We start from the raw sequence: 14328 nt of genomic DNA, 5'->3' as shown, positions 1-14328 counted from the left end.
CCTCCAAGTCCTCTCCAACGAGTCTTTGGCTCGTTGACCTGAGAAGTCTCTCAACAAGTCAAATTCCCCATTGCACAAGTTGTTGATATTTCAGCAGCAGATTTATGGCAGAGGAAGGTAAGAAGGAGGAGGTGAAAGGTTGTCTAGGGCAGTGAGGCTGCACAGCACAACACAAACAAGAACTAACTTTTTTTTTTTAGGCAACCTTTTTGAAAAGGAAAAGGAATCTTCCCAGCAATTTTCCTGGCAATAACTGAGTAACAGAAAGTGAGACTATTCCAAAATCGCTAGCACTAAAGCGCTGCACTGGATGCCATTTACCCCTTCACATCTTCCATTTCATCCAATCTAGAAGATGAAACCAGAGTGTATAATGGAGGTATTTTTTGTTACTAGTCAAATCTCAGTCTTCAGATGAGATTGCTAGGTCTGCAGTACCACGTACAAACCCAGCTTACCTAGTACATTTTGGTGAGTTAAAGGCTAAATGATCTTATTGCACTGATTTGGGGTTTCCTCAACAGCAAGTGGATTTTAAAACACTTGTTGCAAGCAGGGTTTCAAAACTGAAACTCTTCCCTTAAATTCAGCCATTTTTTGGAAGGTAAATGGGCTTCTCTCCCCAAGCCATAGCTTAAGCTTGCTATGTACATTAAATTCAAGTGAAGCTTCTAGCCTTTGGTGCCTTTTAGCTTTGGAGAAGAGGTGAGACTGTTCTTGAGAAGACCACAGTGTTTCTGAACCATACTGGATCTTCATGCTTCTCCTACAGCAGCAAGACCAGTTCCACAGTGACTGGCTATGCAAGGATGAATGTTCAGAAGTCTGATATTTCTTGACTGGTAGAATTATCTGTGCTGGGCTTGGCTGAAGAGAAATCCTTCAAGCATTTATTTCTGCAGGACCCCATGCAGTAACTGTGGATATTCTGGCATTATGAGGCTGGCTGAGAAAATGTAAAATCCAGTTAGAGGGGCAAGGAAGGAGCGTATCAGGTTTGCGATTCATGATGCAGAGCTCTTGTCACACGTTTGACAATATCATTGTTTGACATTACGAATCTAGGCAGCATGCATATACGTTGCAATTGATTTCATGCTGCTTTTCTAGCAAGCAGAAGGGACCAGCTCACACTGAAATGAATACATAAAATATTAGTCACGTATACGCCTGTTTTGAAATCACTGCTGTAGCTTAAGAGACTAGACACAATCTCCCCCAATTAATACACTAGAGAAAGAATTCACTAGTAGGGAAAAAAAAAAAAGCAAACAACCCCTCCTCTAATTGTCTGTCAGCTCTAACTCCCCCACCCCAACCTGACTTTAAAAGAAGATGCAATTAGGGAAAGCCAGAAAGGGTAACACGAATGTCTGTGTAAAACGGGTATGGAAGGCCAGCCTGCCTACACCATCTGAAGGCTGCAAACACACCAGTCTGGACCTTCACGCTTTGTGGCTCTGCATAAAGTCAGTGGCCTAGGATCTGAGGAGACTTGTGTGGGTTTTTCAGAGAGGCTGCTCACTGCAGACCTGCCTCCTGTCACTTCACTCTTTAGCCCAAGCGCTGTTTTCAGATGATGGATGAGGTCTCCAGTGGCTGAATGTGCCCTGCTGTGACTGTCTCAATGTTGTGCAGTTTGGTTTGCCTGGATGAGTTTGCTCTTTGTCTGTGAAGAGGAGCAAGGATGGTTGGTCACACACAGAGTAGCTCAAAATGCTTTAGAAGATTTGGTAAAGTTCTCACGTGCTTCACAACTGCCAAGTTTCAAATTAGAGAGGAGTCACTAAAAAGAGAACTTAATCCTTGTAGGCTTACAAGTAGTAGAATTATACACACATCTCTGTAATTAGCCAGAGACACCCAAAATTACAAATGTAACCATGCATTAAATGGAGGACATCACTCTGATCAAATCTTGCATTCACAATTGCATTCCTTCCTGCTTACATTTCAGAGCCTGCTGTCCAGATGGGCCTTGCTGGGCACCTAATTAGTAGTTAATCAAAAGCTCCTGCTGTGAACTGCTTCACAGCCTTCCTGCCATCCTAGCTGCTTGGTTCACGTTCCTTCACTGCACAGAGATGAATGCACAGGAGTTGAAGTAGATGCTTCATCACTGCATCTGTCAGAGCAGCTTCCCAAGTAAAATTACCTCAGGATGCACTGGTTAGCTGAACTTCTGTGTGCTAGGAGCAGGATTTGTTGTGAAACGTGGCAGTGGAAGTACAGCCATGCATTAATGGTGATGATAGATGGTGTAATAGATGCTGAGATCAACTCACTGTTTTCTCTTTCCCTTCCAGATTTTGGCAATCATTTCCATCATGTTTATTGTACTATCTACAATTGCCTTGTCCCTTAACACACTTCCTGAACTACAAGGCGTGGATGAATTCGGGCAGACCACAGATAATCCCCAACTTGCCCACGTGGAAGCGGTGTGCATTGCATGGTTTACAATGGAATACCTCTTGCGGTTCCTATCCTCGCCTAAGAAGTGGAAGTTTTTCAAAGGCCCGCTGAATGCCATCGACTTGCTGGCCATCTTGCCCTACTATGTCACCATCTTCCTCACAGAATCCAATAAAAGTGTACTTCAGTTCCAAAATGTACGACGAGTGGTCCAAATATTTCGGATTATGAGGATACTCCGGATTCTGAAGCTTGCCCGGCACTCGACGGGTTTACAGTCCTTGGGGTTTACTCTGAGGAGGAGTTACAATGAGCTTGGATTACTCATCCTGTTTTTGGCCATGGGCATTATGATATTTTCCAGTTTAGTGTTTTTTGCAGAAAAGGATGAGGATGATACAAAATTCAAGAGCATCCCAGCCTCTTTCTGGTGGGCAACAATCACCATGACAACTGTAGGCTACGGAGACATCTACCCCAAAACACTGTTAGGTAAAATAGTAGGAGGACTGTGCTGCATTGCTGGAGTACTGGTGATTGCTCTTCCCATCCCAATTATTGTCAATAACTTCTCTGAGTTCTACAAGGAGCAGAAAAGGCAAGAGAAAGCCATTAAGCGCAGGGAAGCTCTTGAAAGAGCAAAAAGAAACGGCAGTATTGTTTCCATGAACATGAAGGACGCATTTGCCCGTAGTATAGAGCTCATGGACATTGTGGTTGAGAAGAATGGAGAAAGCATAGCCAAAAAGGATAAAGTTCAGGACAATCACTTGTCTCCCAGCAAATGGAAATGGACCAAGAGAACGCTTTCTGAAACTAGCTCTAGTAAATCTTTTGAAACTAAGGAGCAAGGATCTCCAGAAAAAGCTAGGTCATCCTCAAGTCCCCAACACCTGAATGTTCAACAGCTAGAGGACATGTATAACAAAATGGCAAAGACTCAGTCACAGCCAAACCTTAATACTAAAGAATCAAGTCAATCTGGAAAGCAAAAGGAAGAGCTAGAAATGGAAACCCTTCCTGGCCCTATGGTGCCCTTGCTGACAACTCACACTGATGGCATCATCGACATGAGGAGCATGTCCAGCATCGACAGCTTCATAAGCTGTGCGGCAGAGTTCCCTGACTCTGGGAGGTTTTCCCACAGTCCCCTCTCTACCCTTCCCTGCAAAGGTGGCATTAACGTGATCCAGGAGCAGGGGAGGCCAGAGGGAAGCGGTGCCAGGTTTGTGGAAGTGAACCCGAGCTCCGAAGGCAGCCACCGCTCTGCTTTTTTCATAGACAGTCCCAGAAGCTCCATAAAGGCCAGTAACCCTTTAAAGCTACGGTCCCTGAAAGTCAACTTCATGGAAGAGGACACCAGCACGTTAGTACCAGCCTCAAATGTACTGAGAATATATTCAGACCCTCTCAAGAGCCGAGGAGCTGCTGCTGCTGCTGCCACAGATACTTCCTTACTCTCTGACAGATCTCTTATGAGCCCAGAAACGTCGATCTACACAACCGCAAGTGCAAGAACACCCCCAAAGTCACCAGAGACACAGACAGCCATAGCTTTCAACTTCCATGATGCTGGCATACACAAATACATAGATGCTGACACTGATGATGAAGGTCAGATGGTTTATGATTCAAGTCCACCCGGAAATGTGAGTCCCAAGTACACCATTACAAACAGTGGCTACCTAAAGCAAAAGGACAATGTTTATAGAACAGAGAAGAACCATCTAGAAGCTGCTGCTTTACCCACTTCCCCTAAGCTGATAGGACAAAACTGCATTTATTCTATGGAAGGTATCACTGGAAGAACCCAGGGCAATCAAGAAACTGTCAGACTAGAAAATCACATTTCCCCAGAAGTCCATGTATTACCAGGCAGTGGAGGACATGCTAACACACGTGATCAAAGCATCTGAGATGGGCTCCAAAAGAACTTACTGAAGGTTTAAAGGAATGTCTTTCCAGTCAACACAAAATAAAAACAAAAAAGAGCTTCTGCATGGCATGAACTTGGCTGAAATAAGCCACCTGTTTCTAAAAGTCTGGGGGAGGTCCAGTGTGGGTTTGTGAAAATGTCCTTCTCTGAAACAACTCTAAAGACATTGCCCACATCAGTCAAAAATAAGGATTGCAAATCATGATCACACATTGATCTCCTTTCATGTTGTCCAGTGAAGCCAATGTGACCAAATATCCATCCATTCCCCTTGAACGCTAGAGCTCCTTTTGGAAATAGTAACACCTGATTTGCATTAGTTCCATAAAGGATGCCAAGGCAGCCAGATTTGAACTCTGGAATAAATTGCTGGGGTTGGTATAAAGCTATCTAAAACACAATGCCTACTGCTTCAGGGCAGCTGTTCCCCATCTACAGCTCTCTCTGATGGATATTATGTCTAAAGGTAACAGGGACCACTTGCTTTATTGGAAAACCATTAAAACAGGCTAGGGAAACTAATTAGGAAGACGCTCTCTGTGTGTTTAACACCGCGATAGCCCGTAGGACCTGGTGTTTTCTTTTGGACTATCAGCAGGGTGAGTTGCACCACTTGTATCTAAAGCCAGACATCCCCTAGGACATAGTGAAACTTGCACTTACCCTTTGCTAAGAATAGGTACCTGCCCCAGGGCCAGCACGTGGACCCTCAGGGGATCCACAGCCCATGCTAGGAAAGTGTGAAGGAGCCATGCAGAAGCAGGATCCTCCGGAGGCATCGCAGCCAGACCCCCTTCCCGGTGCCAGGGAGCGTAGGGCTGGAAGGAGAGCTCAGCTCTCACCCTACCCTTCTGCGGAAGGGGGATGCTCACTGCCCTGCCCCACAGGGACAGCCCAACGTGGCGGTGCTGCGGCTGGCCCCTGTGGCATGTGCCAGGGGTACCGGGATGGCTCCCTGGGCCTCCTCTTCCTGCCCGCGCACCAGCTCCTGGTGTCGGCCAGAGCTCTTACCCTTGGCGTAGGAGAGGAACCGGTCGGTCTGAAGCTTTTTGTGCCCACGTGGGGCAGTGAAAGATATGCAAGTGTTACATAAATATGCAAAAAGAGGGATTCGGTAGCCACCCGGCCCTGGCCTGGCCTTGCTCTCTGTGCCAGGAGGTCGGGCAGAAGCGGCTCCTGCAGAGCGCTGCCAGAGGCAGGAGAAGCAGGCCTGATGTTTTAGTAACATCCATTCATTTTTAAAGGAAACAAGGAAAAAAAAAAAAACACAAAAAAAAAAAAGAAAAAGAAAAAAAGAGAAAAAAAAAAAAAAGGAGGAGAAAAAAAAAAAAAAGAAAAGCAGAAAAAAAAAGATCTGACCATTTTAAATGACCAGAACTAGCAGCCACCAGCCTAGGTTTTTAAAATACTATTGTTTCAATAAAGTTATGTCAAATTGTGTAGGAAATAATTTGTCTTTGGTTTTTAATCTCGGAGGGGGGAAAAGCACTTTACGTTGACTTTCTGTTGTCGTTGTGGCAATGCTGGAGTAGGATAGCAGAGTGTAACAATCAAGCACTTTAACCAAGCACTATTTTAATTTGTGCCTCCTGTCGTGACTGTGATTTGCTACTTGCCTGTAGCAGGTCACAAACTGTCCTGTGCTACCTGTGCTGGTGATCCTTTATGTCGGTCTCTGTTTCTACTGTAAAACTCCGTTGTAAATAACTCTGTCACAAGCGTTTCCTGGCCGGTTCCCAAGCACCTGCTGGGGCACGTAACGATGCGCAGGCAGCAGGCCCAGGGATGTGCTGAGACACGGGACATGGGAGTGGAGGAGCACAGGCGGAAGGAGGACCCCAAGCCACTCAAGTCCACTGCGTTTCGTTCCTTCCTGTTGTAAAAAAACCAAGCCACTGGTTAGTCCTGAATGTAAATGTCTGTCCGTCCGAGCTGTGCAGTGCTCCTGTCTGTAATCCCTAATAGTGAATGCAGCAGCATGTACGGACAAAAGCAATAAGCACATATATGTTTTAGGAACTATTATGGGTTACAATGATAGCTTTGTTAGGTCTGTCCTTGGCACAAAACTGTACACACGTTGGAGTTAACTCTGCTCTGCCGACCCCATCCCCGTTGCTGGGACACAGCCCCAGATACTTAGAAGTGATCCTTGCATCCCAGCAAGGCCAGGCCCTGGGAAAGGTGTGAGTAAGACCTGATTCACCACCTCACGAATTAGCCCACCAGCACAGAAAGAGAGCTCATGCCATGCAGACTGACGCGGGAGGGACTCGAAGCAAGTCCAAGGCACCTTTGTGTGCAGGTGATACTCACCTGAGTATTTACACAGGGCCAGTTTCTGAGGTTTGTTAGCTTTTACTCTGCCTTCACTCAGCCAAAAACCACCCTTCCTCTGAGTGGGATCTCTGCCTGGTGAAGGACTTTAGGATTTGGCCATAGTAAATACAAGTGTACTTAGAGGAACCGATGTGTTGCTGAGATACTAGTTAAGATTGAGTCATCACAAAAAAGAAGTAAAGTGGTTACTAATTCAGTCTGCGGCTTTCTGAGGCCATAAAGCAGCAACAGGAAATCTTAGAAGTGAAGAGTCTTGACATAATTTCTGTGTTTCAGTGATCATTCATGCTTGCCATCAGCACAAATGTAAAAAGAAGAAAAAATCAGGGATTTTTTTTTTTAATAAAGTAAGTAATAGTGATTTCCAAGTTAAATATTTTTAGAGCTGATGCTTTCACGTGGAAAAAAAAAAGAAGTCATATTTTACATATTGCAAAAGTGAAGGTATTTAAATATAGCCATATAGTGTAGTACTTACCACACGCTCATCCAAATTGATGTATTTGGTTTATAGATGGCACTGACAAAAATGTGTAGGTCAACAATTCTATCCTTTTCTAACTGATAATCAACTGGTGCAACTCTCCTTGTAACCAAAGGCCCTCTGTCTGCCTTGTGTGATCACTCATGACACACACTTTCTATCATCTGTTTAGTCCTACCTTCCAAGTAGCATTTTATTGAGTCGCTTTTGAAAGCCAAATTCAAAAGTATCTTAAAAATCTACCTTTTAAGTCTGAATAGCCAAAGTCCTATAGATTTCTTATAGAAAGCAAATAATTTCAAAATGAGCATATAATATGCTTGAAGAGCATTTCTTTCTTATTTGTATATGAAGATGTAGCTCTCATTTCATGCCCAGTTAAAAAAGGAAGTATGTTTAATTTATTTTACTGAAATAAAGTCTGCATATGAAGTATGTATCTATATATGTGTGTGTGTGCATAATACACATATATATACATTGTAAGCACTGGGAAATCTACTCTAACCTAATACTAAAGTAGACTAAATCTGTACTCATTACAAAAGGAAAGGCAGTGCTTTGAAAACATAATGTTCATATAGACACTAGAAAGCCAATTTCATTTTAGGGTTTGTTTCCCAAAGCTCGTAACAGGTGAGGAAAATGTGCAATACCTCTTGCATCGAGCTACGGCGTGCAGCTTTGCCACCCATCCTTGGCATTCAGGGCTGTGCATTTACTGTGCATCAAGCAAGCTGACAGTTTCACCTGCTGCTGCAGAAGACATCATCTCTGAAAGGACTATGTGCATGTGATGTCTGAGCTTGCTTGTATCTTATGTCATCAACATAATTTTTAATACATACATATATATATATATAAGTATATATATATATATATAACATAGATATATGCAGAAGGAATGGGTACAGCTTTCTTAAGCAGGAGGAAAAGATCCTTTGAGTTTCATCCTTGAACAGAGGAAAACAGCAGTCACATTGCAGTAGATTTCTCAGTGCCTTTTCTTAGAAACTTCACCTAAGCACACTTATGGGAAAAAAAAAATACAAAAAACCCCCCAAACAAAATGAAACAAAACAGTCTCCTCTGAAATCCGTATTTTTCTGAAAGGTTCAAGAGTCAACACATGTAGAAGAAGGAGGAAAAAAAGAGGGAAAGAAACCCCACAGAACGCACATTCCCTTCCTGAACATGCTGTGTGTCAATGCTGGGGAATATCTGTCTGTGCAAGTCACGCAGAAACACATCCGAGGCGGTCGGTTCCTTTGGCAACTATGGCTGTGACAAACTGTAGCCTTTTCTTCCCTTGCAGCTAATAAGATACACATTTCTAAGGAAAAACATGTTCTCTTCTGTAAAATTGTAATGTATTGTTAATATTTGTACCTATTGTACATTCATGTCTGGACTGAATTACGACTGGTACAGTCTGTAGTAAATAACGAGGGTATTTAAAACTCATCGCAAAGTTTCTAAAGCCAAGTTCTCTCTCTGTTGGTAAGCTCCACATAATGTGATCTCCAATAGTGTTTGACACCTCATTTTAAAGCAAATAGTAGAATCAATTAGCCAAGTGATGGAGACCATGCAGCACCAAAGCCCTCCTGCACAGCTCAGTGGGGAGCACGATGGGAGGTGAGCTCCCCAGCAACTCCAAATTAACTCCAATGTCTTCATATTTGGTCAGTCACTTCTTATGGTAATGAGACTGAACAACTGTTATCTTAGGTTGCTTTAGGATCACCCACTCGGGGAGAATATGGCTTTAAATAGTTCTTGAATAAAGTACAGATGTTCTGATTACCTCTGTACCTCCTGTTTGCCATTGTGTTGGCTTTATAAGTATCTGATGTATGGAAAAGTCATGTGACTTTCATGCATTCCAGAGTAGTCTATTTTTCTGTTCAGATTTAAGAAAAAAAATAAAAAGAAGAAAAAAAAAGTTAGTTATATATATATATATATATATAAATATATATATAAAATATATAAATATATATCTGTATTTTTAGCAAATTTATATTAGGGCAATCAAGTCAGATTTCTTCTTTTTGTATTACAGAATAATATATTAGATGCTTTCTGGCGTTCATTTACACAGCCAATCCCCTGACCTTTCTGTTGTCCGTATTTTCTTTTGTTCTGAAAGACACCTGCCACATCCCTCCTGGAATTGTGTCTGCAAAAGGTCTCTGAGTTTGTCTGTTGTTGTCATGTTGTCGTATTTTCCTCTGTGTGGGACTTAAAAATGATTGAGGACTGGCTACGGAAGCTAAGAGGCCAGACTTGGTCCTCAGTACTGGCAAATGCCTGTGGCTTTGGTGTTGGCCATAGCCTGGACTTTGGTGTTTTTTTCCCAGACTTAACATCAATTAAGCTGGCAGCATAAACAAGAGATGGGATTTGAGTCTGACTGTCCTAATAATTATGATGGCGTTCGGATAAGCACCAAAATTCAGACCCTTATTTTAGGGCAGTGGCCTGACAATGCTCAGTCAGAACTCCCAGCTAAGGGAGAGCTCTTCCTGGGTTAAAACAGAAGGGTCAAGACTTTAATTTCCTACTGGGTTTTGGAATAGCTCTTTTCAGTTCCAGGCAAATAAAATCAGAAATTGAGACTAAATTGCAGGGAATGAAAAAAAAAATGAATGTACATGGCCAGAAAGGGACCACATTTGGATTTGGCTGTGGGAAAGTACATCCATGTACCTGCTTACTTAATGATCTTCCTTGTGTTTTTATAGCTGTATCACCACATAAATTGAATTAAAAGTCCATGAGATAAATGTGCATCCTGAAGCTATCTCATGGCCTGTTGAAGTTAAGCATGACAAAGAGCTTTGGACCAGCTCTGTAGCTCTGCACAAGCACTTCCTTCTGACTCTGCCCAGCAGTCTAGTCAGTGGCCACATTTTTTTTTCCAAAGATGGAGTTTTGGTCCCATTTCCTTTTGTGTGCTTGTGTGATTTTCTTGTATGTCCACCACACTAACCAATGAACCTGAGACAGAATTAATTAGAGAAAACATGTGTTTCAGAAGGTCCAGCTACCACCCAGGTGAAAGACCAGACACAGTTCTGGGTGTGATTACGTAGCAGCAAGAATTTACATGTGAGGGTATTAAAACTGGCTGGGATTTTACTTTTTTGGGGAGCAGTTCATGCAGTAGCCTGACAGAGCTACCCTCAAGGTCCACAGAAATCTTTCAAAAGACACCTTCGTATTACTAACTTTGTTTGAGCATAGCCAACAAAACAATAGTAAGCTTCTAGTCAAGGCCAGTCTTAAATTTGCACCTGCAGGTAAATTCACCTCCCACTCCACAACAGAAATGACCTAAATACCAACTGGCCCTTCAAAGAAGAGATGTTTATTTTCCAGCATGGCTTTCACACCCCATGCTGATCAGATTTAGGCTCTTGCACTGAAACTTTGTCTGAGCCAGACAAAGGAAACCTTAGGAAAACCAGAAGTCTGCATATAGGGTGTGTATGCCCTTTGTTGCTGGTGTTAGCTAAGCCACAAATAAGTGTCCTTTGACACCAATGGTAGGGTGCCACAAGTGTTCATATCTGTAAATACTACTCAGAATTGTGCTTTGCTTGATTCTGGCTTCATCGCACAAGAAGTTATCAGTCTAGAGGCTTAGAAGAGAAAGCTTTGGTTTTCTTTTTAACTAGAAATGATGCTATTGGTATTCTGTAGGACTGAACAAGGATTAACCTTTGACATTTTAAAGGGGTCCTTCAAGACTGTAGCAACACCAACTTCAAAATATAACAGTCAGGCTGGGCTTAGTAGAAAGATTCACCCAAACTAGAGCTGGGGAGCCAAATTTGCACGAAAAGCCAAAGTCTTTGCTCTGTTATTAAAAGCCCATTGAGGTCAATGGAGCTGGTCCCATTTAGCTCAGTAAAGAATTTGGACTTATATCTCTAAATGCTGGTGGAAAACTAAAGGCTCTGTATGACCTCAGGAATGGAGGTGTCTGTCCACAGCACCTAAAGGAAACCAGTGGGGTGAGAGGATGGGAAACTGACAGGTCAGTGAAAGCCTGTAAAAGGACAGAATCCTTCCAGGCAAGAGGATGATAACCATGCCATTCCAATCTTGACCAATTGCCCCTCTGCAGCAGCCCTCTTTCTTGGGCTTGATGCTGCAAACAGTGTCTCAGACTTAGATGACTCTTCCTATGGCAGGACTACAAGCTCAGCCACACAGTTCAACACTCTCAGCCCTTGGTACAGGGACTTACTGATGCTGGGAGGACACTACCAGCAGATGGGCCAGTAATGGTGTCACAACCTCTGGTCCTATTGGTAGTTTACATCTAAGATCATTTAGGCTTCATCAGTTCCTCTTTACTCTCTGTTTCATTTAGGAGCTCTGCCCTTTATGCCTCTCCTTTCTGCTGCGTTAACACAGCCTCTAAGTACCATTAGCCACACGTTGGCTCATGTCACCACTGAAATTCATTTTGGTTTTACCAGTTTTGTTGGCTCGTGGCAAAGACAGAGAACATCACTTTTCCCCCACTCTTTCTGTCTTTTTGGTGGTGGGAGCAGAAAATTGCTTTTGCACTAAAACACTCCCCAAAGATGTGTTTGGGTTGGGGGTGGGGGGAGGAAGGCAGGGAGAAGCATCTCCATAGTACTTTGAAGCCATGATTCTGCAATCAGAAAGGCCAGCCACAGCTACCAACCAAACTCTCTCTCCAACTAGATTAGCATTAATACAATAAACTCCAACTTCTGCAACAGGATCCTGCTTTCTCATCAAGCCAGTGAAGCAGTTCCTGAATGGGGACAAAACACTTACTGAGGCACTGTCACAAGTGCTGTGCAATGATGACTCCACGCCTGTGGAAGGATGCTGGAGTAGTCTGTCTCTGTGCTGCATATCATGGCTGTTCAGCGCTTCACAGGGCCTTAGGTCTTCCTTCTCCAAAAGCACAGGACGGCTGCTGGACTGGCAGAGCTCTGCCAGCTGCTAGCCCTGCAGAGCAGCCCATGAGCCCCAGGCAAGGCTTCCCAGTGACATCACCAAAGAGCAGCAGCGAGCATCCATAGTCACTGAAGGATAAGTAAGCTATGGGGTTCCCTTTAAAAGAAAAGAAAATGGCATATTTAACAACAAATAGAAACTGGGGAAATGTACATTTCCTGTGGCTATGCCAATGCATGCAAATCAAATTTCTTTTGTATCTGGAAACTGAAACCAACTGTGACCCAGCTTGAGAAAGGGCAGAATGTTTCTGGTCTCTCCATTGCCTTGCACTTCTGTTATTTCTTAAAACTGTGCAGTGGGGAAGAAGTGAGGAAGCAGTGGGGAGTCCAGGCCAGCATGTCTGTAACAAAGGGCAGAGCTTTGCACCTCTGCCCAACAGCCCACGCACTTCTTGCACAGCCTTCATTGGGTCGTATTGGAGCAACCCGAGGAGCAATGCCTCAGCATATGTTTTCTCCCCTTCTAAGCAATGTTTCAATGCCCTGGCACTTTGGGGTGATGACAGCAACATTAGCCATATACTAGTGTACTTAGAGTCTTACATTTTTTGTAACTTTGGTTTAGTCATTCTCTGTTGAAGTTTATTGACCTCTCCAGTTGTTTCCGTAAGCAGATTATTAAAAGAGAAAAACTAAAATCAGTGTCTTTATATGCATGTAGTAGTATGAAACTGTGATCAATGTGTGACATTCAGAAACTGTACTGTCTTGTAAAATACGTCCAAATGTCTAAGGATTTTAAAGCAATGGTCCCTTACAACAGACTACAGAAATAAATAAAAAGGTATGGATAAAACCAAAGCCTTTATTTGCTCTGTTTCATGGTCATATATGCTGGCCAAAAAAACATAACCACCATCAGCTGGCACTGAGTTTCTGCTTGCAGCTGACAGCAGGTTTAGACATATGTTATTTGCTCACGGATGAGAACGTGATTCAGGAAAGAAGTGCCAAGCTTGACACCTCCTGGTTTAGGTCTGACAGATTCAGTGCATAAACCTGTGGGCTTCGGTCCTTACTCTGCGTGGACAAAATCCACTCTCTTCTCCCATAGCCACAGCTGGGCTCGGGGACTGGGGCACCTCCCAGCTTTCCTGTGCCTGGAGAACGTGTGGCACATAGGGACACCCCTGTCACACACAGTACCTAGAAAGCTGCATCTTGATGGTGCGGTTGTGCAGATGCAGAAGCGGATGCAGATGGAAGAACAGCCGAGGGTTGGAGACAAAGAGCTTTGAGTGAGAAAACTAGACAAAGAGGCTGCTGGTGCTGCTGTTTGAGCCTTAAACTTGGGCTTTTTGCTAGAGCCACTCTAGCTTTCTTCTCCTTTAGAAGAAGCAGTGCATGGGATAAGTTATGGAAGTCACAAGAGCAAAGCCAAGCTCAGTTGATTACATCCCTTTTTTTTTTTTAACACTGGAATGCAGTTTCTGTAAGAGCCTTCAGAGCTCTAATCTGAGCCTCCTGATTCATGGAGCTGTTAATTTATGGCCGTTTCAAACCGTAAGAAGAACAAACGAGCACACAGTTCTACCCAGACCGATGGCTTGTGTGTGCAGCTCTGCACCCCGCACACCCTCGCGTGTTCCTGCAGGTGCAAATCAAACAAGAAAGACTAAGTTCTTGTGGCTGTGCAGAATAAGTTCTGCACCTTAGTCTGCACGGCCACCATGCCTGCAGATGGAAATCAGAAAGCTAAATGCACGAGGGGACAAACCTCGCAGAAGCCCATGCGTAGCATCTCAGTGGCATGTTTCTGTGTTTCCTTCTGTTCCTTCTCAGTTTAGTACTGTCCTTTGAAGAAGAATCTAGATGATCAGTTAAGTGTTTCATAACAAGCAGTGACAATGGCATCTAATAAGATTAAGGCACTGAAGTTGAAGGGAAGTGTACAAATGAAGAACTAGAAAGTGGAGGCATTCCTATAACATATGTCTTCTTCTTCCACTTTCTGCTAATGATGTTTCTTGTTATTTGCCTGCCAGCCTGAGCATGCAAACTCCTCAGTTATAATCTAGTATCTGTAATTAGACTGTCCAAGGAGGTTTCCTCTATGAATTGATTTACTTTCTCAAGTCAATTAAAATAATGCCTATCTCCTGAGGGCCTATGGTTCATTATTGTCTGCTAAACACAGAGACAGG

The 14328-nt window shown here is 43.4% G+C and overlaps 1 protein-coding gene across 1 annotated transcript in view; it reads left to right on the top strand.

Annotated features, from left to right (window-relative positions):
• The window catches only part of KCNB1 (potassium voltage-gated channel subfamily B member 1), a 136468-nt gene extending 123483 nt beyond the window's left edge, over window positions 1–12985 (top strand). The window contains exon 3 of the mRNA XM_064167504.1: window positions 2307–12985. Coding sequence (XP_064023574.1) covers window positions 2307–4331 — 2025 coding nt within the window. The 3' untranslated portion in view covers window positions 4332–12985. The remainder of the gene's footprint in view (window positions 1–2306) is intronic.
• Window positions 12986–14328: the final 1343 nt, after the last annotated feature.

Source organism: Pogoniulus pusillus, chromosome 29 (assembly GCF_015220805.1).
Source record: "Pogoniulus pusillus isolate bPogPus1 chromosome 29, bPogPus1.pri, whole genome shotgun sequence".
In the NCBI taxonomy this organism is placed as follows: domain Eukaryota; kingdom Metazoa; phylum Chordata; class Aves; order Piciformes; family Lybiidae; genus Pogoniulus; species Pogoniulus pusillus.
This window is presented reverse-complemented; position numbering and strand designations above follow the sequence as displayed.